Genomic DNA, 23856 nt, shown 5'->3' with positions numbered 1-23856 from the left:
CAAGTGAGTGTGACCTGTGAATATGTTTCTGGCATGGTTTAGGTGCTCAATTGGGCATTAACTGATTGATTATCTAATCAGTAATCACCTTGATTATAAGTGAGGGATTAGAAGGCAGACCATATAAATTCATAAAAAAAAAAAAACATAGAGACCATTTTGACACAGTCAGTGCCTAATAAAATAACAAAAAAAAAAAAAAAAAAGGAGAGAAAATGTGCCCAACTTTTTTTCTGATTTATTTTTTAGGGGTTTTGTCTATTTACCCCATTTCTAGGGATTTTTTCCCCCTTACCCCATTAAGTTTTTTTAATTCCCTCTTACCCAATGCACTCTAAGGGAGTCTTCCCTAATACCCCATTAAGATTTTTTTTTTGTTTTTAATTTTTTTTAATACCATTTTACCCCTCACCCCTTTGTTACTTAGAGAGAGAGAGAGAGAAAATGGAAGAGAGAGAAACCATAGGAGACTTCGCCGGAGCCCGTCACCGGCCGCCGGAATCCGGTCATCGGTCACCCGATTCCGGCCAACTTTCACCGGAATCCGGTCACCGGTCGCCGGATGCCGCCCACTGGAATTTGCTGAAAATCTCACCGGAAAGTTTTGTTGCCCCCAATAGACGTCTATTGCCCCCCCAATAGACGACTATCAGTCATGTATTGCCCCCCAGTAGACGTCTATTGCCCCCCAATAGACGTTTAGATTAACAAAATGGTAATTAATCTTCCTAAAATTACACAAATAAAACTTTGATTAAAGAAAAAAAACGAGGAGATTACATTAATTGAAAAAGTCTATTGCCCTCCAATAGACGTATATTGCCCCTCAATAAACGTTTCGGTTACCGAAATGAAAACTAATCTTCCTAAAATTACACAAATAAAACTTTGATTAAAGAAAAAAATAAGAGATTGTATCAATTTAAAGCGTCTATTGCCTCCCAATAGACATATATTGCCCTCCAATAGACTTTTATCAGACGTCTATTGGGGGGCAATACACGTCTATTGCCCACCAATAAATTTTTTTTTTCTTTTTTATTTCGTTCTGGGCCTTCTGCCATCATGAAACTGGCCTCCATCTCATCAACTCTCTTCCCAAGGACCCCTTGTGCAGCTATTTCCACTGCCACCTCTTCAGACGCTTCATCCATCTTCATATCTTCCAACTATTGCTTTTCAATTGAAAACATCTATTGCCTTCTAATAGACACCTATTGCTCCCCAATAGACATTCAATTTATTTTCTTTCCTTCTGTCCCATTACTTAAAAAAAAAAAAAAAAATTATTTCGGCACCTAGAAACTACTCTGGGCACCCAGTCTTCTTTCTTCTCCCTTCTTCCACAGTTGCAGACCGAAATCCTAACTTCTTCCTTCGCATCAAGGCCCGAGTTCGCCTTTGGCGAGGTATTTAGGACCGGAGCTTCTTTGCCTTCTTCATGGAGTTCAACCAGTGACCTGAACGACGACGACGCCGCCGATCTTCCCAATCTCGGCATTCGTCTGCAGGTTGGAATCAGAGGCTTTGAACTGCGATTCGGGGAGTCTCCGATTCGGAATCCGTCTGGGAGCCTCGGACGTGGAGCTGGCTGGAATCCGAATCGAGTTCGCAATCGAGGCGGGGATAGTGACAGTGGTCCACGTCACACAGCAACCGGAGTGAGCTAAGCTTCGGCGATGTCGCGAAAGCCGATCCGGCATAGATTTGGAGCCGCCGGTGGAAGGTTTTGGGCAGACCGAAGATGGCCGCGGAGGTGAGATGGTGGCCATGGATTTTCCGGCTTCGTCCACTGTCGACGGCGTGACCAACGATCCTGAATTGTCTTAACGCGATCTGAGAGAGAGAGAGAGAGAGAGAGAGAGAGAGAGAGTTTTTCAGATCGGAGGAGAGAGAATGCACGATCTGGACTATTGGAGAGAGGAGTTGCATTTGTGTAATTATTTAATTAGACTGAGGGTAGATTGGTCATTTTCTCCTAAATTGGGTAAGTGGGAATAAAAATCTGTTGCTGGGGTAAGTGGGATAATTTTTGCTCATTTTGGGGCTTTGGGTAAAGGACCCTATTTTTTAACCTGTTTTTTGTTTTAAGTGGAGAGTGGAAATTACTAATTTAATTGCAAAATTAAAACGGGAAAAAGTTCTACTAGTTGAGTAATTTATCTCTCCTAAAAAATAAGATGAAAAATAAATCGATGAATTTGTCTGGACATAATTTATTTATTTAAGAAGTTGTCAATTTTAGTAATAATTTAAACAAAAAACAGCTCTAGAAGTTAATATTAAACAAGTCCACATTAAATAAAAGCACTGCATGAGTCTCCCCCCTCTAGACGCCAGACGCCGACACCATCTAGACGACTCATGATCTCTCGTTTGCAAGCAGTGGTTGGGACTGGAGCGTCTGAATTGGACCACCCTCAAAATCGGCGCCTTTGGCTGGCAAAGGCCCGAACAAGGCGTTGGATTATGCGGTCAGGATGGCCAAGTCGTTTGAGCGTTGCACCGTTGACGGTGAGCCCAGCCTGAACGTTGTGATAACTCTACACGTGGGACTGATGTGAAAAAAAGCAAAATTGGAAGGAAAATTTCGACAAAAATAGTAAAATGACCTAAATTAAAAAAAAAAATTAAATGATGTGGATTATTTTAACATAGACCAACTTCTCTGATTACTTTAACATTAGGTAATCTTGTTGGAGTATTTTAACATTTTTATTTATTTTCTAAATTTAAATTTCGAGAAGATAAAATACAAAATATATGAATTCCCCGATAAAAAAATAAAATAAAATAAAATAAAGATGGAATATCTATTACTACACAGTCCCCTTCTTTTCGGGGTTTAATTTCACAGTGACCGTCTTCTTATCTCGAGTCTCTCTCTCTCTCTCCATCCCTCCTCCCTCTCCCTACTCGCTTTCGCCGCCGGTGCTTCTTCTCCGCAGCCAATATGCAGGTATCAACCCTAGCTCTATCTAGTCCCAGTTCATTAATTGCTCAATAGTCAATACTCAATACCCTAATTATCAGCTTTCCACCGAAAACCCTAATTTCAGCGGCGGCAGGAAGAACAACAAGGCGATACACCTGGAGGTATGTTGGGGAATGTTCAACAAGCTCACAATCGGAGTCAGGTAAATATCATTGTCGATCGAGTCTGTTTCTTACATCATTTTATCCTCACAATTCTTGTTCTCTTATTTCGGACCGTTAATTTTGACATGTATTTTAACTATAAAATTTTGACATGTATTCTTGTTCTCTATAAAATTTCAACAAACATGTATTTTCCATGTTTATTAAAGGCTTCAGAGAATCAAATGGGGCCAAAGAGGAGGAAGCATTCAGAGTCGTGTTCAGGTCTTCCTGACATTTCTGAAATTGAGCGCCTAATAAAGAAAAGAGAGTACAGTAGGTGAGTCATTTGGTAATCTTTCTGTTTCTATTAGGTGACAGTAGAAAATTTCAAATTCAACTTTTAATTTTTAGCATGGAAATTCTTTTTTTATAATTTTTTTCAGCGATGAAGTTGATCGCTTAGTTGAGCTAGCTTATCGTATCACTAGAGAAAGAAGATATAGACAGCAGCGATCCTGTTGAGGGAATTGACCGTGACACAATTGACAAAGTAGCCAAACTTTTGATTTCTGAAAGTATTAACAATGTTGGGAGCCGGGATGGACCCAAAGATTGATCCTGCACGTAATAAACCTGGACTTGTTCTCAAAAGCTTGCTAGAGGTGGTCAAGCTCCGCTTCTTATCCTGCGCGGTTTGTTTTACAATCCTTCTCAATTTTTGTAGCTAGTTGAATTTTCATGATTTTTGTTACAATCCTTCCCATATTCTTTTAGATTGAGGAAGCGAAGGCTGAAAGGATGCGGAGAAGAGATTCTTGTGAGTCAGAGAATGAAACAATGGCAATAGAGACGGAGCAGAAGCTTGAAATAAAAGATGACTAGGGAGATGGTTGTCTTTCAGCTCGAGATTGGTATACTGGAGGATTGCCGGATCTGGAATCGGAAGACGAAGATGCAAATCTGATACGGTCATTTTCTTCCAGATTTGCATGTAAAGATTGGTATACCCGAGGTCGTCTGCTGTTGGTGCGTATAGTGGTGAATTGATTCCCTGACATGGGCGCTAGGCTATTCATTTGGGAGTTGGATCAAGAAAGGGGTGGAGAACTCTGTCGTAGGAGGACTTATAGTATACACTACACCAAGTAATACTTGGTATAGGGACTGGGATGTCGTGAATAGGTATCGACCCTAATGATTTGGATATATGTTATGTACTTGTATATCATCATGAGGAACTAGAAGGCGAAGCAAGTACAACCTTCACACGGGACAACGGTCCAAGATAAATAGAGTTTGATGGGGTACGTATTACGAGTTATGCTCCCGATGTTACTTGGGAAGTGCGTGCTTCAAATTCCACTTCATCCAGCGAATCTAGAGAGAAACCATCGCACGAGAAATTATTCATCATGCTTTTGGAAACATCAAACACCTTAAAATGCCTGAAGTTCATAGCTAACTAAAATAGTAACTCAATCGTAGCCACATTTTACTTTTGAGGAATACTAGGAGTCCAATCTCCTATTACATTGGAGGGTATTGGACCTTGATTCAAACCCAATTTCTTAGTCTCCCTCTCCACTTGGCTTTCAGATATTCTTTAGTTTGTACTGATTGTACAGCAAAATAGAAAACATGAATCGAATATCAACTAAGCGGAGATGTCTCAATTCCGAATATCAACTAAGCAGAGATGTCTCAATTCGTCATCAGATTACTCTTCATAGACTTCGGAGGAAATGAAAGCAAAAAATAAATATGAACAATTTATGCTTACAATTTAGTTGGATGAGAGAAAACCCAAAGTTTAAAACCACACAGGAATAAAACAAGGGGAATTAGGTTAATGACATTCTTGAAAGCTTGAAGAAGAAAAGCAAGAAAATTGAGAGAGAATTTGTATTAGAAACTTTAGCCTCTGATACATACAGGAAAATGAAGACCTGCAGCTATATATACCAAGTACTAGTGTAGCAGAATGATATCACATTGTGTAATTACACTTTTATCCTTTGCATCCCCCCATGCTGATGGGAAGCTACCATCAGATTGCATTAGCAGCAATACAGTAACCCATAATATTGATTTCAACCAGGAGGAATAAGAGGAGGTGATGGCAATAACTCCATAGGTTGACAAGCTTTCCTACAATTTATCAGAGATCTGTTCGGAGTCGAAGGGAGCAACCAAGGGCCTATTGTCGGCAAGGCTTCAATTTTCTTACCAAGAGCTGGCTGCGAAGGAGGGTGCGTTGGAACTGGTAGTGGAGATGCAGGAGCAACTGGCAGAGAAGTGACAACTTGTGATCGAGAAGCATACACATTTTAATAGTTGTGAGGAAGAATGCATGTCGGCTCAGGGCTTGGCTCTTTTATAGACCATTTACATGAGACATAATGATCAGTGATCAATATGAAAACATAATCGATGCTTCTAAGTCAAATAAAAAGGAGACAAAAGTACAAATTAGATGATACGCAAGATGATCCACATAATCTCTAGAGAAAATAAGCAAAGAATGAAACTTCAATGTTATTCCTACTTCAGAGATTAACACTGAAACAAAATCTTCAATGTTTAATGTTTAATGAAACTTCAATGTCATTACTAAAACCTTTATTCCTGATTCAAACTGTGACAAAACTGTTGGAATAAAAGCAAGAATCTGATCCAGTGTTGTAGAATAAAATGCACCAGCAAGATCATTTTGGCTTATATCAAACATGCAAAGCCCCTTCTGAAAGGAATCTTCTGAGGTAGATAATTCTCAAGTTCCTTACCTAGCTAGAACAGAAGGGAAGGTTATTTCAACATGTGTTGCTTAAGAACTTGAGGGCTAGAAAATGAAGTTTTCTTCTTTTCAAGAAACAAAGCTCTAGTACTCAAGAAAACTCATGACAATATAGAAAACTCACGATCGTATGTACCTTAAGCAGCTAGCAATTGAAGAGCCTGGGCCTCGAATCGCAAAACTGAGAGATCTGAATCCCAAATGAAAAGGGGCAGACTGATGTTGCAGTTGCTGGAAGTGTAGTAGCCCCTCCAGCTGTGAAATTGCACCATTTCAGAAACTTGGCATGCCAACTGAATCTGAATAGGAGTAACTGTTGGAAGAAAATCAAACACACTCAACAAAACTTTTGGACACTTCAGTTACAGAAAGGCTGCCGCAAATTACAAATCAGACAACTTACAAAATAAATCCATAGCAAGAGCTGAACTAATTAGGATTATGCCTCAATTAAAGTTTTCCTAAAATACAGAGAACAACATAAAATTGCTCCTTTGCATAGAATACACACCTGCAGAGCTGAAAACAGATCGAGTAAGTCAATAATATAACATCAAGAAGATAAAAAAAAAAAAAGACCTTGAACATGGATGTTATAGAAGATAAATCATTGCTTGCAAATATACAGTAAGGGAACAAGCAGAACATGACATGATATTCACTCAACCAATCTATTTAAAGTTAGAAGTCAAATAAGCAGTGTATTATGTGGCCTATATGCAATTCGACTAAGTCTTTCTTATAATGAGATTCATATAAATCAGAACTTCAACTACCTCCAGTAAATTGCCATACTTATCTGCACTATCTATCTGCAAAAATTTCCAATTAACCAAAGGATCAAATGGTCAGAGACTGATCATTTTAATATACTTGCACATATAATACAATAAGTTCAATTAACTTAATGAAAAGTGGTTTTCCTGCCTCAATCCTTATGAAATACAACCCTACAAATTTGAAAGGGCCAGATGAAAACAGAAGACCATGACATCAAATACTAAATGATCAAGTATGTGGTGAAGTAGAAACCTTCCCTCAACACAAAATGGTTAAAGTAACTCTTCTTATTTTGAAAATGTTGGATTCTTTCCCTCTTTCCTCCCTCCACTCCCCTGCTCCTATTTTCTAAATTTGTTATCATCACTCAGGCTTATAGTGATTCTCTCCTAATATCTGTTGTTTGATCATGTATCACTACTCAGTTTCGATCACACTATCTTTTGCCTAACTTAAGACTCCAAATGCAAAAAGACATTATAGCAGATAATGAAAATTTATAAGATAAGCATATGTTATACTGATCAGTAAGGTGTAAGCTTACTTACATGCAATCTCTAATTGTTGCACACCTAATGGAGACAGGACAAAGACATAATAAACAATACAGAACGAAGACATCTAAAAAAAGCACTACCCTAATTTCAGGTGCTACCCTAAATTTTTCGAAACCACCATATAGAAGATCAAAAACATAGAATGCATGCAGTCATGATATGACTAAGATTAATGCAGTCATCTAAAAAAATGCAGTACACCTTCTTATATTATTCATATAAGGTATTGCACATTCCATTATTAACCATAACAACAACATAAATATAAAAAACAGAGGAATATAGTTATATTACTTGATCTTGAAAGACAGGACAGGTGGCAAGAGGGAGAAGTTCTTGTCTCTGATCTCTTCTGATATTCTGCTAACAGACCCTGCAGTAGGAATTGTTTTGATCATACTGATATGACTCGAATTATGAATGCAGCAAAGCAGGAAAAGAGATGCACTTTTATAGGTTAGCTCCTTTGAAAAGTCATGGTTCCTAGTTTCTACTAATGTCTGTTCATTACTAAACTGTGAGGGGATTTTCAGATTACAAATTTCTTGTTTCGATACAGATGAATGACCTAGTGATTCCAGAATTTGATTGAAGTATATAAGACTAAGAATTTGATGTAATTGGGATTCAGAATATTAATAAAAATGAAGCTCAACACCAACCAGTACAATTTTTGCAGCTTTCTATAAAACATACCATGGCACCAATCTCACCCCATGAAAACCACAGCTAAACAACCCATTCCCACCGACTACAATGCTCAGTAAAAATTTCTTAATTAAACGAACAAAGAAAATGTTGAAATTTTCGAAATTCCTCAACCTATTAAATGGTTGGGCAGAACATAATTTCAAGCAAAGAAGTAGAAAATCTTATGCTTCCAGTTCATTTCCTTAATCATTCAAATGTTTGTTCAGCTTAGAGGTATAATTTCCTTCTTCTTGTATGGAAAGAACAAATGCAAGCAATTTGAAAAGAATGAAAGTAACTGACCGAGTAATTCGGCAAGATTGGTAAAAGAGAACCGCGCAGTTAGTTTCTAAGAATTAACAAATTCAATCATCGGACCTTGCAGAACTTAAATGATATGTGCTCTTAAATGATACACTATGTACATTCCTAAGAACTACATAATTGTCAGCTGAAAAAGAACTACACATTTGACAGATTCACTAAGATGTACTGCACATAGAGGAACTTGTCCGAAAAAAAGGAAAAAAAAAAGTCTGGATTTGTTTTTTAGAAGTTGTCATTTAGATAAGGACGGGGTCTTTGACAAAGACAGAAGAGTTTGAGAAATTAGGTCTTATACCAGCATAATAGTGTTCAATCACTCAATCCAACAGAATTACAGACCCCAAAACTAACCAAAAGATAGTAGCAAAGTTATGGTCAAGGTCCCTTCTTTTTCTGGTATGTTATCTATAAATTAATATAGCAGAAAACAAAAAAATTAAGATAGAAATCAGACAGAAAAAAGCCAAACAACCCATATCTAATCACCACAATCTACAATTTAAGAAGAATATTCCGAAAACATAAGATTACAAAAAGAGAGTTGTCACCACACACAGAAGAGACCAAAAGCTCCTTCAAACCTACCCCTTTCTAATGCTCTTCCCTTGATGCTCAGTGCATATCCTTCCAGTATGTCTGCATGCCGATGCTAGTGCTGTGCGAAAAAAAAGAGAGACAATATTCAATAAGCTAAGAAACATGCTGCGGGTTAGCGGGTATGCATTTTTTTTCCGCAAATTTTGTATGTAATACAGTCGCAATCATAAGATAAGAAACATCAATTGAACATGTTATATCTATAATTGTGATAATCATATGTAGATGATATCCACCAAATCAAGAGGCTTCACTAAGGAATCAGTCTCAAACTTTGTGATGTATTTATATTGATACATAAGTTACAATTGAAGCAGAACTCAATCACCAAAGTGATAACACAGAGATTAATATGTAAAACTGCACAATTATCTATAAATGAGAGAATCATATGTAGATGATAATCACTAAGGAAAGAAGCTCCAGGTAATATCTCTCCCACCATGTCAAAGGCCTATAGGCCATTGTCTTCAGCCATATGACCATAGAGAGGCAAAGCGGTCATTGTTTTCTGCTCGTACATGGCAAAATTTATGAATACCTCAAAAAACAAAAACCTCTACAAATGCTAGTAACATTGCATCCAATCACTCATTATCCCTCCAAATCCCCAGAAAAAGGACGAAAAATTGACAAACTTAATCAGCCTCACCAACTTTTTCAAACTGCTCGACACGATCTATGATCTATGATATCAAAACTGGAGGTTTGTCAGCATTGATTGCAGATAGTTCAAACCATGAGTAGCCGTTGCCACAGATGCAGCATAAAAATGAATAACTGATAAGACTACTACACATTTACTCTCATTAGATAGGTCAAATCTTTCCAAATCAAAATAAGATACATGCAAGCCTATTACAAGTAGGTAATATCAAAAGTCTTCCTGAAGGGAGGCAAATTTCAATTTCAATCTGACATACCTACACTTATCACTACTACCACCTTAATTCTTGACTACTTAACCATTACTTTCAACTATCATTAGTTAGATCTAATATCTTAGTAATCTCCTTAATGATGCGCATTGAGATTAGTAGTGAGATTTATATTCTTAAGGTGTAAGCATTTTCTTGTATGTGTTTGTGGTTGTGGCTGAAGTTATGTTAACAGAAGTTAGAATAAGAAGCTGATTGAATGTGTATCTCTATCAAGCATTCTCTGGTCAACTTCATTTGCATTCTATCTTAACCCAGTATTGATTTTTCCCACAAAGTCAAAGCCAAATAAATTGAATAAACTGCGAGTTATTTCCTTCTCATGTACTCGAGTTAGAATTGCACGAATCCCCTTTTTAAGCTCTAAAAACTGAAAGATGGAGGTTGGCAGCAAAAGAACATGCAAGTCCTTCACTCATATATGTAGAATAACAAGTTGATCATGATTTCATGGTAAAAATGAATTGTGATATTGCCATGAACAGACTGTCAGTAAACCTGACTTCAATTCATGATGAAGAACACAAAACTACATGTGTATTTCCTAATGACTGGTGCATCAAAACAAACTTAACCGGAAGAGAGGGAAAAAAAAAAAAAAGTACTCAGTGCAAGCATACCTCATTTTCAACCAGAAACTTTTTACTCCCTATGAAGAGCATGCGTGCTGCAAAACATTTAAACATTCAATATGTCATAATGTCCTCATAACAACGTTCAGTAACCCTATAGATAACGGTATGCGCAACTGTGCCACGAACGAAGAAAGTGTGCAAGCCCACGTGCTTCCATAGGGTCAGAGAAACCGATGCACATTGCTGCTGCTGCCTGCAAAGACAATTTGCTTAGTGTAACAGCATCTTATTTTCTGTTGCTTAGTGTAAATAAGAGTAGAAAATCAGTGATTAAAGATGTTAAATCACTACCCCCAATTAACACATAAACAATCAACAATGAACTGTAAATTTTAGCAAATATGTCGCATAAATGTAAACAAAGAGTCCATATATCTTAAGCAGTTGCATGGGCCTAAGCAATGCGATGGATGCAATGTTGTTTCAACATTCAGCTGGAAAACAGTGAAAAAGATCATTGATTTCATTTTGGGTAGTGATTGAAAATCTTATACAACATTTACAGCAAGCATTCATCGCTGTTATTATAGATCAAGAGTTGCAGATTTGATTTGTGTATCAGTTGTACTTTAACTGAGCAAGGCTTGCTGCTTTGTTTTTGTACTTATGATCACAGAGCATCTCATCATTTCTTATGGGATAATGACATTAAAAAAGCAAAAGGAAGACACTGAAAGATAAGATGATGTATTATTCTTCCCATGAGAAATAAACAATTAGATAAGACTTGAAATGAGGCTTTCACCAGATAAAATCTGACTAACCTCATATGTTTGTGAGATACTAATGCATAGCTACTGTCTCAGCCTCGCTGCAGTCTGAACCCTCCACGCTGGCAAAGTAAAAAGTAAAAGGAAGTTGATTACAAAAATTCAATGGAATTTCAAAAGGTTTAAACTTTTCCATACAAAGAACCGAAATCATATCAGGTACAATCTCAAGCACAAACCACAGAATAGAAGATGCAAAATTGAACTTGAAAAAACCCAATAAAACCCATAATCCAACACGATCACCCAGTTCAAAATTACAACTTGAATCCGAATTCTATAATACGTACATTACTCAGAAATCAAAAGTTTACAACAATGACAAAATTCAACTCCAATTCAAAATTTAGCATACAACTCTAGCCAATAATAAATTCAAACTCAAAATTATACTCTATACAAAGAACACCTCAGTTTGATTGATTGAAGCCTACCATGATAGCTCTCTGTCTGCCTTGATTCGATTGGTTGGGGAGTAGATGACAGGGATTTTGGTATAGAAAGAAGACCAAACAAGGGCATGGTTTTGGGTTTTCTGTCAGCAGTATGTAGGGTATTTTGGTAATTTTGGTATATTAGGAGTTATATATAAATATACCTATACCTTAATATATGATGGTTCAATTAGAAACTCAGAAACTTCTGACCTTCGTTTCTTCCTCCTCGCTCGTTGTATGGATGATCCAAGGCCACAGACGCACTTGCAACGAAGAGGCAACTTTTATATCCCAATTTTCATTTAAAATAGATGATCCAGATCAAGCTGGTATTTTTAGCAGTCAAGATAGCACCACATATATTTTCCCTTTTTCTTTAAACAATTTGCTTAATTCCAAAACTCTCAAAATTCATAAGGGAAAATGCTCATTTACCCAATTTTAGCTTAAAATGTGCTCACTTGCCCGACTAAGAGTTTTTAAACCTCATTTACCCAAAACACTCTAAGGGATTATTTCCCCTTTACCCAATTAATTCTTTTTATTAATTTTTGGGACTTTTTTGCCCTCTCCTTCAATCTCTCTACTCTCAGTTTCTCTCTCTCTCTCTCTCCCCCTCACCGATTTCTCTCTCCTCCCCCCTCACCGATCTCTCTCTCTCTCTCTCTCTCTCTCTCTCTCTCTCTCTCTCTCTCTCTCTCTCTCTCTCTCTCTCTCTCTCTCTCTCTCTAGAAGACGTCGGATCTCTCTCTCCCTCCCTCCATCCCTCCGGCAGGTCGCCCACGACGCCTGCTCTAGCCATCGCCGCGCCGAAACTCGTCGTCGTGCTCTCCGCTGCCAGGCTCGACGCCAAGCCGACGGTCCTCGTCGCTGAGAAGCTCGGCGAGGCCGGGGTTGACCTTCTGAAGGAATCGACGACGGACTGAAAATGGCTATCTGCTATTGTGCAGTCATAACCATAAAAGTTGTAACATTAGTGCCCCCCAGTAGACTTTGTATTGGGGGCCAATGATGACTGCTTTATTTATTGACGGACTGAAAACTGCTATTCCAAAGTAAATGTAGTGTTAAATTGCAGTAGTTGATAAATGAAAAAAATTGTGTTGTTTGTGTCAGTCTAGTGGGGGGCAGTAGACAGAATATTGACCCTCATAATGTGGGTTTTTAGACATTATCTGTTGTTTTGAGTGTGAATAACTTGTATAATCTGCGAAACATAGGAAGCGGTGTAATGTTTGATGGTCTATTGGGGGGCAGTAGACACATTAGTGTCACCCAATAATGTCTTTCTTAGGAGACAGTAATCATCTCTTGTTGATTTGTTTGTGATAAAGTGCAATACACTGTGAATCCTTGAAACTGGTGCAAGTTTTAATGGTTTAGTGGGGGGCAGTAGACACATTACTGCCCCCAAATAATGTCTTCATACGAAGTCAGAACCCTTCACAAAACTGGGGCAAGTTTTAATGGTTTAGTGGGGGGCAGTAATAATGGTTTAGTGGGGGGCAGTAGACACATTACTGCCCCCAAATAATGTCTTCGTGTTAAGTTTAGGGTTTAGGGGCAGCGTTAGGGGCAGTAGACACATTGCCGATGAACTGCGACGAGGACGTTGGAGTGGCTGGATCGCCGATCAATCGAACGGCGACGAGAACGTTGGATCGCCGACTGGAGCTTCATCGTCGTGTTCAGATTTGGACTGCATCTCCGGCGCGGCGATCAGAGAGAGAGAGAGACAGACCGGAGGTGGAGATCATGGGGAGGAGAGAGAGAGAGAGAGAGTGGAGGTGGAGATCGGGGGGAGAGAGAGAGAGTTTGGGAAGGAGAGAGAGACTGATAAGAGATGGATGGGTTTTAATTTAATTAACAGGGGCTAAAATGTCAATAGATGTAAGATTGGGTAAATGGGGTTAAAAAACTCTTGGTGGAGTAAGTGGGCATTTTTTGGGCTAAAAATGGGTAACTGGTCACAGCCCCAATTCATAATCACCAGCCTTTTTAATTTAAAAAAAAAAAAAGATTTTTGAAAAATTCCCTAATAATTTTCACTAACTCGTATCATGACTTACTTTATTATCGAACTCTTAAGTTGAAGATTTCACTTTGTGAAAAAATTCATAAAATATCAGAGATATTTAAGTAAATTTAGAATATGTGTCTGGCCCAAACTTTAGGTTACTTGACCTAGTTGTAATAGGGTTATGAATTAAAGATATTATTGGAGATATTCATAGATATCCGATTAATTGTACGATTATATTTCCTTGTACAACTCTGATTCTGTACCTTGTAATCCTTTATATAAAGAGACTCCTGTTATCAATAAAAGCACGACTCAATTTTCTCCTAATTTTGATTTTGCTTAAAGAAGAGAATAGTTTACAGCTGCAGCAAAGCGCGGGATCTCTATATAGTATAAAAAGAAACTCGACTACAAATCTCTCTCTCTCCACTGCGTCTCTGCCTCTCTGAGATGGACTCGGTAGGTCGCGGGGTCGGGTTTAAGAAATACTCTCTGAATTTTAACATTGATTTCTTGAAATCGAATTAGGGTTGGGGCTTCATAACGATTTTTTTTATTTAATTTTGAACATTGATTTGGAAGGGTTTTCGGTCTGATTGAGTTTCCATGTTTGTTAAAGGCTTCAGGTCATGTGAACGATCCAGTAGGCGATCATGTTGAAACACTTGTTGAAGAAGGGGTGGGCCTTGATGCAATTGATAAAGCCATCAATCTCTACATTTCGGAATCCAAGGGAGTTGCTTCAGCCAAGATGGAAGCGAGTCAGAACCCCGGACGGTTACGCGAGTGCCTTGCAAAGGTGACGGAGGTCCCCCATTATGCCCGCATGGTTTATTTTCCTTCCTTGTGTCCTTTTGTAGTTGGCCCCATTTTGTTTAGTGGGCGCCTTCTTTGAAAAATCAGTAGCAATTCAATTTCTGTGTTTTCTTACTAATTTGGATTTTGAACTGCTGATCTATGTTTGCTTCATTACGTATTTTCGGCCTAAATGCATCACTCAACTCTAGCTTTGTATGTCTGTATCTGATTTCATATAATCTGTGCTTTTTGGACTTTTCAGATTGGTTAGATCATGCCTTTTAGTTCCTTCACTCTCATCAACTTAGTTGATGAGTTAACGTGAATTTTGAGATGTTGATGTCAGTTGCTTGTTCCCATTAACTTTGAACGATTGAATCTTCTTAGAAATTAAATGATTAGAGAGTTAGTGAATCTCCTGATTGATCTGGTTAGCTTTACTGGCATGGAGATGATATAGTTGGTTACTTTTACTTTTATCAGGGAATGTGCGACTCCGATTTCGTGTATCTTTACTTGATTGTACTTTTCATTGGGCAAGTGAATCAAATCTGTAATTGCTATGTGTGTGTTTATGTGGTCTGCAGTTTTAGATGTCTGATTACTTATCATTCAGTTAATTTAGAGTTTGGTATATTTTGGTCTTGAGTTTTAATAGTGGAATCTTGTGATATGGTTCAATTGTGAAGATTCTTTGTGTTGTGGTTTAATTCCTAATCTCAACGGACATTTAAGTTTTCATTTATAGGGTGCCTTTCATTTTGGATTTAGAAAAATGCTCACAAAAGAATGCATATATGAAGGACCGTAAATTCTGTTCAGTAATGATTCTCATATTCTTGTAGTCTGAGGAATGGCTTGCAGAAACTAAGAGAAGGGACCTTTGTATGATGAAAGCTAAAAGGTTGGCAAGGGAGAAGGAGGCTAAAAGGTCGGCAAGGGAGAAGAAAGCATTCTGTTTGCTTGATGGCTTTGCTGTTTTGTTTGGTTGGTAGCATTGTGTTTGCTTGGTCATTCGTAATTCAGTAATTCTTGATAAATTGATTATTTTCTGTTGTTGTTTTGTTATGGAATGATTGGAATGCAAACTCTTAATTCATGTTGGTTTACACTTTGCAGGAACTTGGAAGGCTTAGATCTGCAAGGAGTCCAAGGACCAGCATTCCAGCATTGTGGATTTCCCATTTCTGTGTTATTATTTTCTTCTATGTAGTATGTACCGTCTATTACTCTTGTGGGATTTCTGGCATTTGTGCAAGACTGCAGGTCTGCAAGTTAAGTGTAATGTACTGCACCCAGTGCATTGCTTTTATGTTTTCATTGTTGTCTCTAGTTCAATTGTGACATTGCGACATTGTTCCTCGATTCATTGTGCTTACAATTTAGTTGGATGAGAGAATACCCAAAGTTTAAAACCACAGGAATAAAACAAGGGGAATTAGGTTGATGACATTCTTGAAAGCTTGAAGAAGAAAAGCAAGAAAATTGAGAGAGAATTTGTATTAGAAACTTTAGGTTCCGATACATACAGGAAAATGAAGACCTGCAGCTATATATACCAAGTACTAGCGTACCAGAATGATATCACACTGTAATTACACTTTTATCCTTAACATCCCCCAAGCTACCATCAGATTGCGTTAGCAGCACTACAGTAACCCATGATATTGATTTCAACCGGGAGGAATAAGAGGAGGTGATGGCCATAACTCCATAGGTTGACAAGCTTTCCTACAATTTATCAGAGATCTGTTCGGAGTCAAAGGGAGCAACCAAGGGCCTATTGTCGGCAAGGCTTCAATTTTCTTACCAAGAGCTGGCTGCAAGGAGGGTGCGTTGGAACTGGCAGAGAAGTGACAACTTGTGATTGAGAAGCATACACATTTTAATAGTTGTGAAGGAAGAATGCATACAGGCATGTTGGCTCAGGCTTGGCTCTTTGATAGACCATTTACATGAGACATAATGATCAGTGATCAATATGAAAACATAATCGATGCAGAACTAATTAAAGTCAAATAAAAAGGAGACAAAAGTACAAATTAGATGATACGCAAGACAGAAAATCTTCTAGGAGCAAGGTACAAACTTCGACATTGATATTCACCAATACAAATGATTCAAATCCAAAAAATTCAGTAGTGCACAGAAAAAAAAAAATCAAAATCAAAACCAAAGAGAGCTACAAATGCAAAGTTTACCGCTGCGTGCATGCATGAGTAATAAAACTGAGGTTATAAACAGAAGCAAGCAAAGCAAATAGGAAAAAGTTGAGATACGAAAAAGCTAGTGATGAGAGATCAAGCTACAGGGCACAGGAAGAAGGCATCTAAATCTAAACAGAAAGTCAATATGCAAAGTATAGATGGTTGTATATTAAGCCGGCTTATTATAGACGTGTAAAATCTCATGTTTGCAACAAACCTGCACAATACCTCAGCTGATCTGAAGGAGTTAGCAGACCAGAGTTCTTTCTCATATTCCTCTTTTACTAAGGTTACTTAAAGGCCAGCACATATACAAAGAATAGCTAGATAGCCAAGGCTTATTCTACAATCGCGTGCATATTCCTTTCTAAGGTGCGCTGATACTTATATAATTGGTTGCTATATATCCTAATATATAGAAAACAGCTAGCTAATATGTAGTCTATATGGATCGAAATACATATTCTGTACAGAGAATCTTCTAGTTAGTTGTTTTGCTTGGTCATATTGTCAGTAACTCCACAATGAAGAAGGTAACTAATATTATGAACAGTACGCACATATTGATATTGATATTAGTCTAGTCACATATGCAAACCAATGAAGAAATTAACTATAGTTTCATGAAGGTAGTTTGACAATGTAAATCAACATTTCATGCTCTAGACAGATTAGGATTTCACTTTGTGGCTTTCGCCTCATTTGCTTCAAGCATGATGGACATGCTAGATAATACCACCCATCTTCGGAGACAAACCAGGTCAATGTAGCTCTGCAAAATACTAATGTGTCCTAAAATTTAAAGCAGGGTAAAACCCGACTGTTATAGTTCAAAGGTGGACCTCTATACCCACAGCAAGCCATAATAGGTTGCTGAAACCCTGCAGATTACATTCATTCACAATCAAATATGTAAACTGTAACAACCAAGTGCAGAGGCAAAGTTATATAAGGTACTAAGATGACCTAACCGTATTTAGAATATTTTGCAATGAGGACATATTTAATAGAGAAGATATCAATATATGTGACAATTGCATCAGAATATTGGCCTTGCAACTTTTTACTGAGATCATGAAGCTGCAAGTTCAAAGTTTTAGCTACTTGGTTGTGCACACTAACACATCCCTGCTTATCAAGCTTTGATGGGTTGTTTCCAAATGTGGCTACATTCTGAGTCAACCACCCTAGAGGACCAGTGTTACGTATCCAAACGTTCCGAGCACCATGATCCACATAATCTCTAGAGAAAATAAGCAAAGAATGAAACTTCAATGTTATTCCTACTTCAGAGATTAACACTGAAACAAAAGCTTCAATGTTTAATGTTTCATGACACTTCAATGTCATTACTAAAACCTTTATTCCTGATTCAAACTGTGACAAAACTGTTGGAATAAAAGCAAGAATCTGATCCAGTGTTGTAGAATAAAATGCACCAGCAAGATCAGTTTGGCTTATAATAAACATGCAAAGCCCCTTCTGAAAGGAATCTTCTGAGGTAGATAATTCTCAAGTTCCTTACCTAGCTAGAACAGAAGGGAAGGTTATTTCAACATGTGTTGCTTAAGAACTTGAGGGCTAGAAAATGAGGTTTTCTTCTTTTCAAGAAACAAAGCTCTAGTACTCAAGAAAACTCATGACAATATAGAAAACTCACGATCGTATGTACCTTAAGCAGCTAGCAATTGAAGAGCCTGGGCCTCGAATCGCAAAACTGAGAGATCTGAATCCCAAATGAAAAGGGGCAGACAGATGTTGCAGCTGCTGGAAGTGTAGTAGCCCCTCCAGCTGCGAAATTGCACCATTTCAGAAACTTGGCATGCCAACGGAATCCGAATAGGAGTAACTGTTGGAAGAAAATCAAATACACTCAACAAAACTTTTGGAAACTTCAGTTACAGAAAGGCTGCTGCAAATTACAAATCAGACAACTTACAAAATAAATCCATAGCAAGAGCTGAACTGATTAGGATTATGCCTCAATTAAAGTTTTCCTAAAATACAGAGAACAAATTAAGTTTTCATAAAATTGCTCCTTTGCACAGAATACACACCTGCAGAGCTGAAAACAGATCGAGTAAGTCAATAATATAACATCAAGAAGATAAAAAAACAAAGACCTTGAACATGGATGTTATAGAAGATAAATCATTGCTTGCAAATATACAGTAAGGGAACAAGCAGAACATGACATGATATTCACTCAACCAATCTATTTAAAGTTAGAAGTCAAATAAGCAGTGTATTATGTGGCCTAGATGCAATTCGATTAAGTCTTTCTTATAATGAGATTCATATCAATCAGAACTTCAACTACCTCCAGTAAATTGCCATACTTATCTGCACTATCTATCTGCAAAAATTTCCAATTAACCAAAGGATCAAATGGTCAGAGACTGATCATTTTAATATACTTGCACATATAATACAATAAGTTCAATTACCTTAATCAAAAGTGGTTTTCCTGCCTCAATCTTTATGAAATACAGCCCTACAAATTTGAAAGGGCCAAGGAATGAAATCAGAAGGCCATGACATCAAATATTAAATGATCAAGCATGTGGGGAAGTAGAGACCTTCCCTCAACACAAAATGGTTAAAGTAACTCTCTTCTTATTTGAAATGTTGGATTCTTTCCCTCTTTCCTCCCTCCACTCCCCTGCTCCTATTTTCTAAATTTGTTATCATCACTCAGGATTATAGTGATTCTCTCCTAATATCTGTTGTTTGATCATGCCCATCACTACCCAGTTTCGATCACACTATCTTTTGCCTAACTTAAGACTCCAAATGCAAAAAGACATTATAGCAGATAATGACAATTTATAAGATAAGCGTATGTTATACTGATCAGTAAGGTGTAAGCTTACTTATATGCAATCTCTAATTGTTGCACACCTAATGGAGACAGGACAAAGACATAATAAACAATACAGAACGAAGACATCTAAAAAAAGCACTACCCTAATTTCAGGTGCTACCCTAAATTTTTCGAAACCACTATATAGAAGATCAAAAACATAGAATGCATGCAGTCATGATATGACTAAGATTAATGCAGTCACCTAAAAAAATGCAGTACACCTTCTTATATTATTCATAGAAGGTATTGCACATTTCATTATTAACCATAACAATGACATAAATATGAAAAACAGAGGAATATAGTTATATAACTTATATTACTTGATCTTGAAAGACAGGACAGGTGGCAAGAGGGAGAAGTTCTTGTCTCTGATCTCTTCTGATATTCTGCTAACAGACCCTGCAGTACGAACCAAGAAAGTGTGCAAGCCCACGTGCTTCCATAGGGTCAGGGACACCAATGCACATTGCTGCTGCTGCCTGCAAAGACAATTTGCTTAGTGTAACAGCATCTTATTTTCTGTTGCTTAGTGTAAATAAGAGTTGAAAATCAGTGATTAAAGATGGTAAATCACTACCCCCAATTAACACATAAACAATCAACAATGAACTGTAAATTTTAGCAAATATGTCGTATAAATGTAAACAAAGAGTCCATATATCTTAAGCGGTTGCATGGTCCTAAGCAATGCGATGGATGCAAGACTTGAAATGAGGCTTTCACCAGATAAAATCTGACTAACCTCATATGTTTGTGAGATACTAATGCATAGCTACTGTCTCAGCCTTGCTGCAGTCTAAACCCTCCACGCTGGCAAAGTAAAAAGTAAAAAGAAGTTGATTACAAAAATTCAATCGAATTCCAAAAGGTTTAAACTTTTCCATACAAAGAACCGAAATCATATCAGGTACAATCTCAAGCACAAACCACGGAATAGAAGATGCAAAATTGAACTTGGAAAAACCCAATAAAACCCATAATCCAACACGATCACCCAGTTCAAAATTACAACTTGAATTCGAAATCTATAATACATTACTCAGAAATCAAAAGTTTACAACATTGACAAAAATTCAACTCCAATTCAAAATTTAGCATACAACTCTAGCCAATAATAAATTCAAACTCAAAATTATACTCTATACAAAGACCACCTCAGTTTGATTGAAGCAGAATGAAGCCTACCATGATACCTCTCCGTCTGCTGTCTGTTACGGAGATAGCAACCGAGCCTTGATTCGATTGGTTGGGGAGTAGAGGACAGGGATTTTGGTATAGAGTTGTGAAACAGGTAAAGAAAGAAGACCAAACAAGGGCATGGTGTTGTGAGGTGTGGGTTTTCTGTCAGCAGTATGTAGGGTATTTTGGTAATTTTGGTATATTAGGAGTATATAGCTAATACCTCAGAAATGGTGGCCATTTTCCATGAAAAATTGTCGAATACCTCAACAACATCACCAGGAACCCAATTCTCTGTAACTTCCAGTGGAGGAGGGCAAGGCCTAATTGCAGTTCTGTGTACCCTCTCCACAATGGTCTCATCATTAGCAGCCTCTACTCCATCATATCTAACAGTATACTTGTAGCCGTCACGGCAGATGATCTTGGCACAGCACCAAGATCCTGCAGGACTTCCACATTGCTCCCTTTTTTGAATCTCATGATGCTATTATACAACCGCCCCAATTCTCGATCACAAAACCTGCTTCTGAACAAGAGAACAAACTTAAGACACAAGGCAAAAGTCACAATACAAGATTCTCAGTTTTGAAATGAGATGATAATAGTCTTAAAATCCCACAAGGAACAGTACAGAGGATCCAAGGTGATCAAATGATTAATATAACGATAAAAAGGAACATCGCATTTTGGGGAATATTATCAAACAAATAAGATCTCTCACGTCTATGTCTTATCTGGGAATCATTTAAAGTTCCAATTGTTATCCACAGAAAAGGATATAAAATCTAAAAACTTGAAGCATTCCATTACTAAAATCAGAGACAAAAAAGAAAAAGGATCAAAAATCTAAATCAAGCTGCCAAAACATATGCTCTGCTTGGCTGTTGACAAAATGCAAGAAGATAAAAAGCACCACACTTACAATTCCTAAGTTTCACATTGATTATGACCTCAAAAAACTCAAATTAGCACTCAACTGAGCTTAAGACAACTCCATGGTTTAGTTTCATCGACCCAATTTCATCTACCAAACAAGCAAAACAAACCAAGACACAATTTTTTTATTCTTGTTTGCACCGTTTTCTCAGCAAATAAGGAGTTGGGTCAGAGAAAACAGATTGACCCAAGAAGAAAAATCATAGCTTTTCTGCAAATTTGTAATCTTCATGAAGAAGAAGAATTGAACTGAATAATTAAGATGGAAAGATTGAAAGCACAGATATTGATCATGTATTGTAAATGCAGAAAGAGATAAAAAGAAACGTAAAACAGAGAGTTTAACTGACCTTAATGTCAATTCAGAGAGAGATTGGCTATCAGAAAAAAAGTTTGAAGTCTGTGATGATGATTCTTCTTCTTCTTGTTGTGTTTGTTTTAGTTTTTTGGTTTTTGATATTAATTATTAATTTTTTTTTTTTTTTGGTTACAAGGAAGCCCGAAAGGGCCAAGAAAGAAAGAAACTAACTAGGGAACAAGAAGTTAGAGCCTACAACTCTAGTATGGCCACTGCCAGTAACATCATCAAGGAGGGTCTGAACTGTATGAGGGGGAGGTTGATCCCAGAAAGTTGTTCCTCTAGAGAAGTTGATACTATCCTTTGCCAAAATATCCGCTGCAAAGTTCCGTTCCCTATGGATGTGGTGGATAGAACAGACATCAAACTCTTGTATCATGTCTCTGCAATTGGCAATAAGAGTCCCAAGAGGGTGACTATCAATATTTCCAGAATTTATGAGATTAACCACAATGGCCGAATCAATTTCAACTTCCAATCTTTTAATGTGGAGATCAAGGGCAAGCTTTAAGCCAATGTAAAGGCCCCAAGCTTCAGCTTCAACAATCTCACCAACTCCCATACTGTGAGTGAACCCTTTAATCCAAACACCAGAACTGTTTCTAATGAGACCACCAGCTCCAATCACTCCTGCATAAGATCTGGAACCATCAATGTTCAATTTGAAATTGTTTGCAGCAGGTTTCAACCAATGAAGGGTTACAACCTTATAGGGCCTATTCTCAATACTAGGCTTGGAAGCAATAGAAATCTCAGTAGCATACTGCAGAATAATTTCTTTAGGATTATGAGGAAAAGTGAAATGAACCTCAAAGATGCCTTTGTTCCTCCACTTCCAAATGTACCAACAAACAATGATGAAAAATTCATTCAAATCAAAGGAAAGCCATTTACATCCTTTCTGGAGAAGATTAGCAGCAATCCAGTCATTCCAATTGAGCCAGAAGGTACCTTTCATTTTTATAGGGATAGCAATGCTCTTCCAAATCTTAGAAGCATGGGTACAATCTCTGAGAAGGTGGAGCATGGTTTCAGGGATACCAGGGCAGAAGTGACAACTCTCATTAGTAGTTAAATGCCTTCTAAGTCTTTGGGAGTTGGTAAGGAGTTTTCCTTGAACAAGAATCCAAGCAAAGGTTTTGAGTTTGGGAGGGATATTAAAACTCCATATTTTCTTCCAAAAACAATCAGGAGTAAGATCAGAACCAATAGAGCACATGTACGCACTTTTAACAGTAAATACACCATTAGAAGTATGCTTCCAAATAAGATTATCAGCAATAGAACTAGGCCTGTAAATGGATCGGGTTCGGATCGGATCGACCTAAATCCAAATCCGTTTACTAAAAAAAAAATTCGATCCAAACCCGCTCCGTTAACCCAGCGGATCATTGATACCTCGATCCAAATCCGTACCCGTCGGATTAACGGATACCCGATCCGCTAATCCGATCCGTTTATAATTTCAAATATTTTTAAATTTTAAATAGTAATATTAAATTTATATCATAATATCTCATAAGATATTAATAAAATATTAAAATAACATGATCTACATGAAGAGTATCACCAAAAATAAAATTACTTATTTTTGACAATAATTACAAAGACTGCCTCTTAGATTTCTGCAAAAAAGTAATATTAGAAATCTTTAATATTTTATATTTTATATTTTATATTTTTAAAAAATAATAATATATTAATAAAAAATAATATTTATTTATTACTAAAACGGGTCGGATCATTAACGGATCGGATCGACCTAAATCCAAATCCGATCCGTTTATTAAACAGGTTAACGGATTCGTATCATTAACGGATCAACGGATCAAAATGTTCGATCCAAACCCGTTTAATAGCTACGGATCTGGAGCGGG

General features: G+C 37.4%; 2 protein-coding genes and 2 long non-coding RNA genes across 14 annotated transcripts; 2 read left to right on the top strand and 2 right to left on the bottom strand.

Annotated features, from left to right (window-relative positions):
• Window positions 1–2815: 2815 nt before the first annotated feature.
• On the top strand, window positions 2816–4848 carry LOC133710728 (uncharacterized). The gene is made up of 5 exons (XR_009846831.1): window positions 2816–2959; window positions 3060–3137; window positions 3309–3418; window positions 3525–3773; window positions 3856–4848. It is a non-coding gene; the product is annotated as an uncharacterized LOC133710728 (long non-coding RNA).
• A 113-nt stretch (window positions 4849–4961) lies between these two features.
• On the bottom strand, window positions 4962–11865 carry LOC133710704 (uncharacterized). 10 transcript variants are annotated; one of them, XR_009846825.1, is made up of 9 exons: window positions 11817–11865; window positions 11164–11231; window positions 10385–10592; window positions 8815–8884; window positions 7507–7585; window positions 6652–6687; window positions 6279–6386; window positions 6012–6188; window positions 4962–5452 (listed from the first exon to the last, which is right to left on the bottom strand). It is a non-coding gene; the product is annotated as an uncharacterized LOC133710704 (long non-coding RNA). The 10 variants fall into 10 exon arrangements; XR_009846821.1 differs by lacking the exon at window positions 11817–11865 and adding an exon at window positions 11604–11789 and having other exon boundaries at window positions 4962–5868; XR_009846826.1 differs by lacking the exon at window positions 11817–11865 and adding an exon at window positions 11604–11789 and having other exon boundaries at window positions 4962–5864.
• A 2087-nt stretch (window positions 11866–13952) lies between these two features.
• LOC133710690 (uncharacterized) lies at window positions 13953–15745 on the top strand. 2 transcript variants are annotated; one of them, XM_062136831.1, is made up of 4 exons: window positions 13953–14088; window positions 14249–14428; window positions 15273–15414; window positions 15547–15745. In XM_062136831.1, exons 1-4 carry the CDS (start codon window positions 14080–14082, stop codon window positions 15561–15563), a joined length of 348 nt encoding a protein of 115 aa, XP_061992815.1. In that variant the 5' UTR covers window positions 13953–14079; the 3' UTR covers window positions 15564–15745. The 2 variants fall into 2 exon arrangements, with proteins under 2 accessions (XP_061992815.1, XP_061992810.1); XM_062136826.1 differs by having other exon boundaries at window positions 14249–14458.
• A 154-nt stretch (window positions 15746–15899) lies between these two features.
• LOC133727101 (GDSL esterase/lipase At1g54790-like) lies at window positions 15900–20882 on the bottom strand. Its single transcript, XM_062154728.1, has 8 exons — window positions 20689–20882; window positions 20246–20313; window positions 19824–19982; window positions 19082–19128; window positions 18955–18990; window positions 18574–18699; window positions 17606–18483; window positions 15900–17515 (listed from the first exon to the last, which is right to left on the bottom strand). Exons 7-8 carry the CDS (start codon window positions 18102–18104, stop codon window positions 17427–17429), a joined length of 588 nt encoding a protein of 195 aa, XP_062010712.1. The 5' UTR covers window positions 18105–18483; window positions 18574–18699; window positions 18955–18990; window positions 19082–19128; window positions 19824–19982; window positions 20246–20313; window positions 20689–20882; the 3' UTR covers window positions 15900–17426.
• Between the last annotated feature and the right edge of the window lie 2974 nt (window positions 20883–23856).

The sequence above is a fragment of the Rosa rugosa genome, chromosome 1, assembly GCF_958449725.1.
Source record: "Rosa rugosa chromosome 1, drRosRugo1.1, whole genome shotgun sequence".
Classification (NCBI taxonomy): Eukaryota; Viridiplantae; Streptophyta; class Magnoliopsida; order Rosales; family Rosaceae; genus Rosa; species Rosa rugosa.
The sequence above is the reverse complement of the archived record's forward strand: the minus strand, read 5'-3'. Positions and strand labels throughout refer to the sequence as shown.

Excerpts from the sequence above, each read along its gene's own strand:
- LOC133710690 (XM_062136826.1), top strand. Across the intron at positions 14,459-15,272 it reads TCCCCCATTATGCCCGCATG|TCTGAGGAATGGCTTGCAGA; the intron begins GTTTATTTTCCT and ends ATATTCTTGTAG.
- LOC133727101 (XM_062154728.1), bottom strand. The coding sequence starts at position 18,104 with ATGTTTATTATAAGCCAAACTGATCTTGCTGGTGCATTTTATTCTACA. Across the intron at positions 17,516-17,605 it reads TGCAAAATATTCTAAATACG|GGTTTCAGCAACCTATTATG; the intron begins GTTAGGTCATCT and ends TGTAATCTGCAG.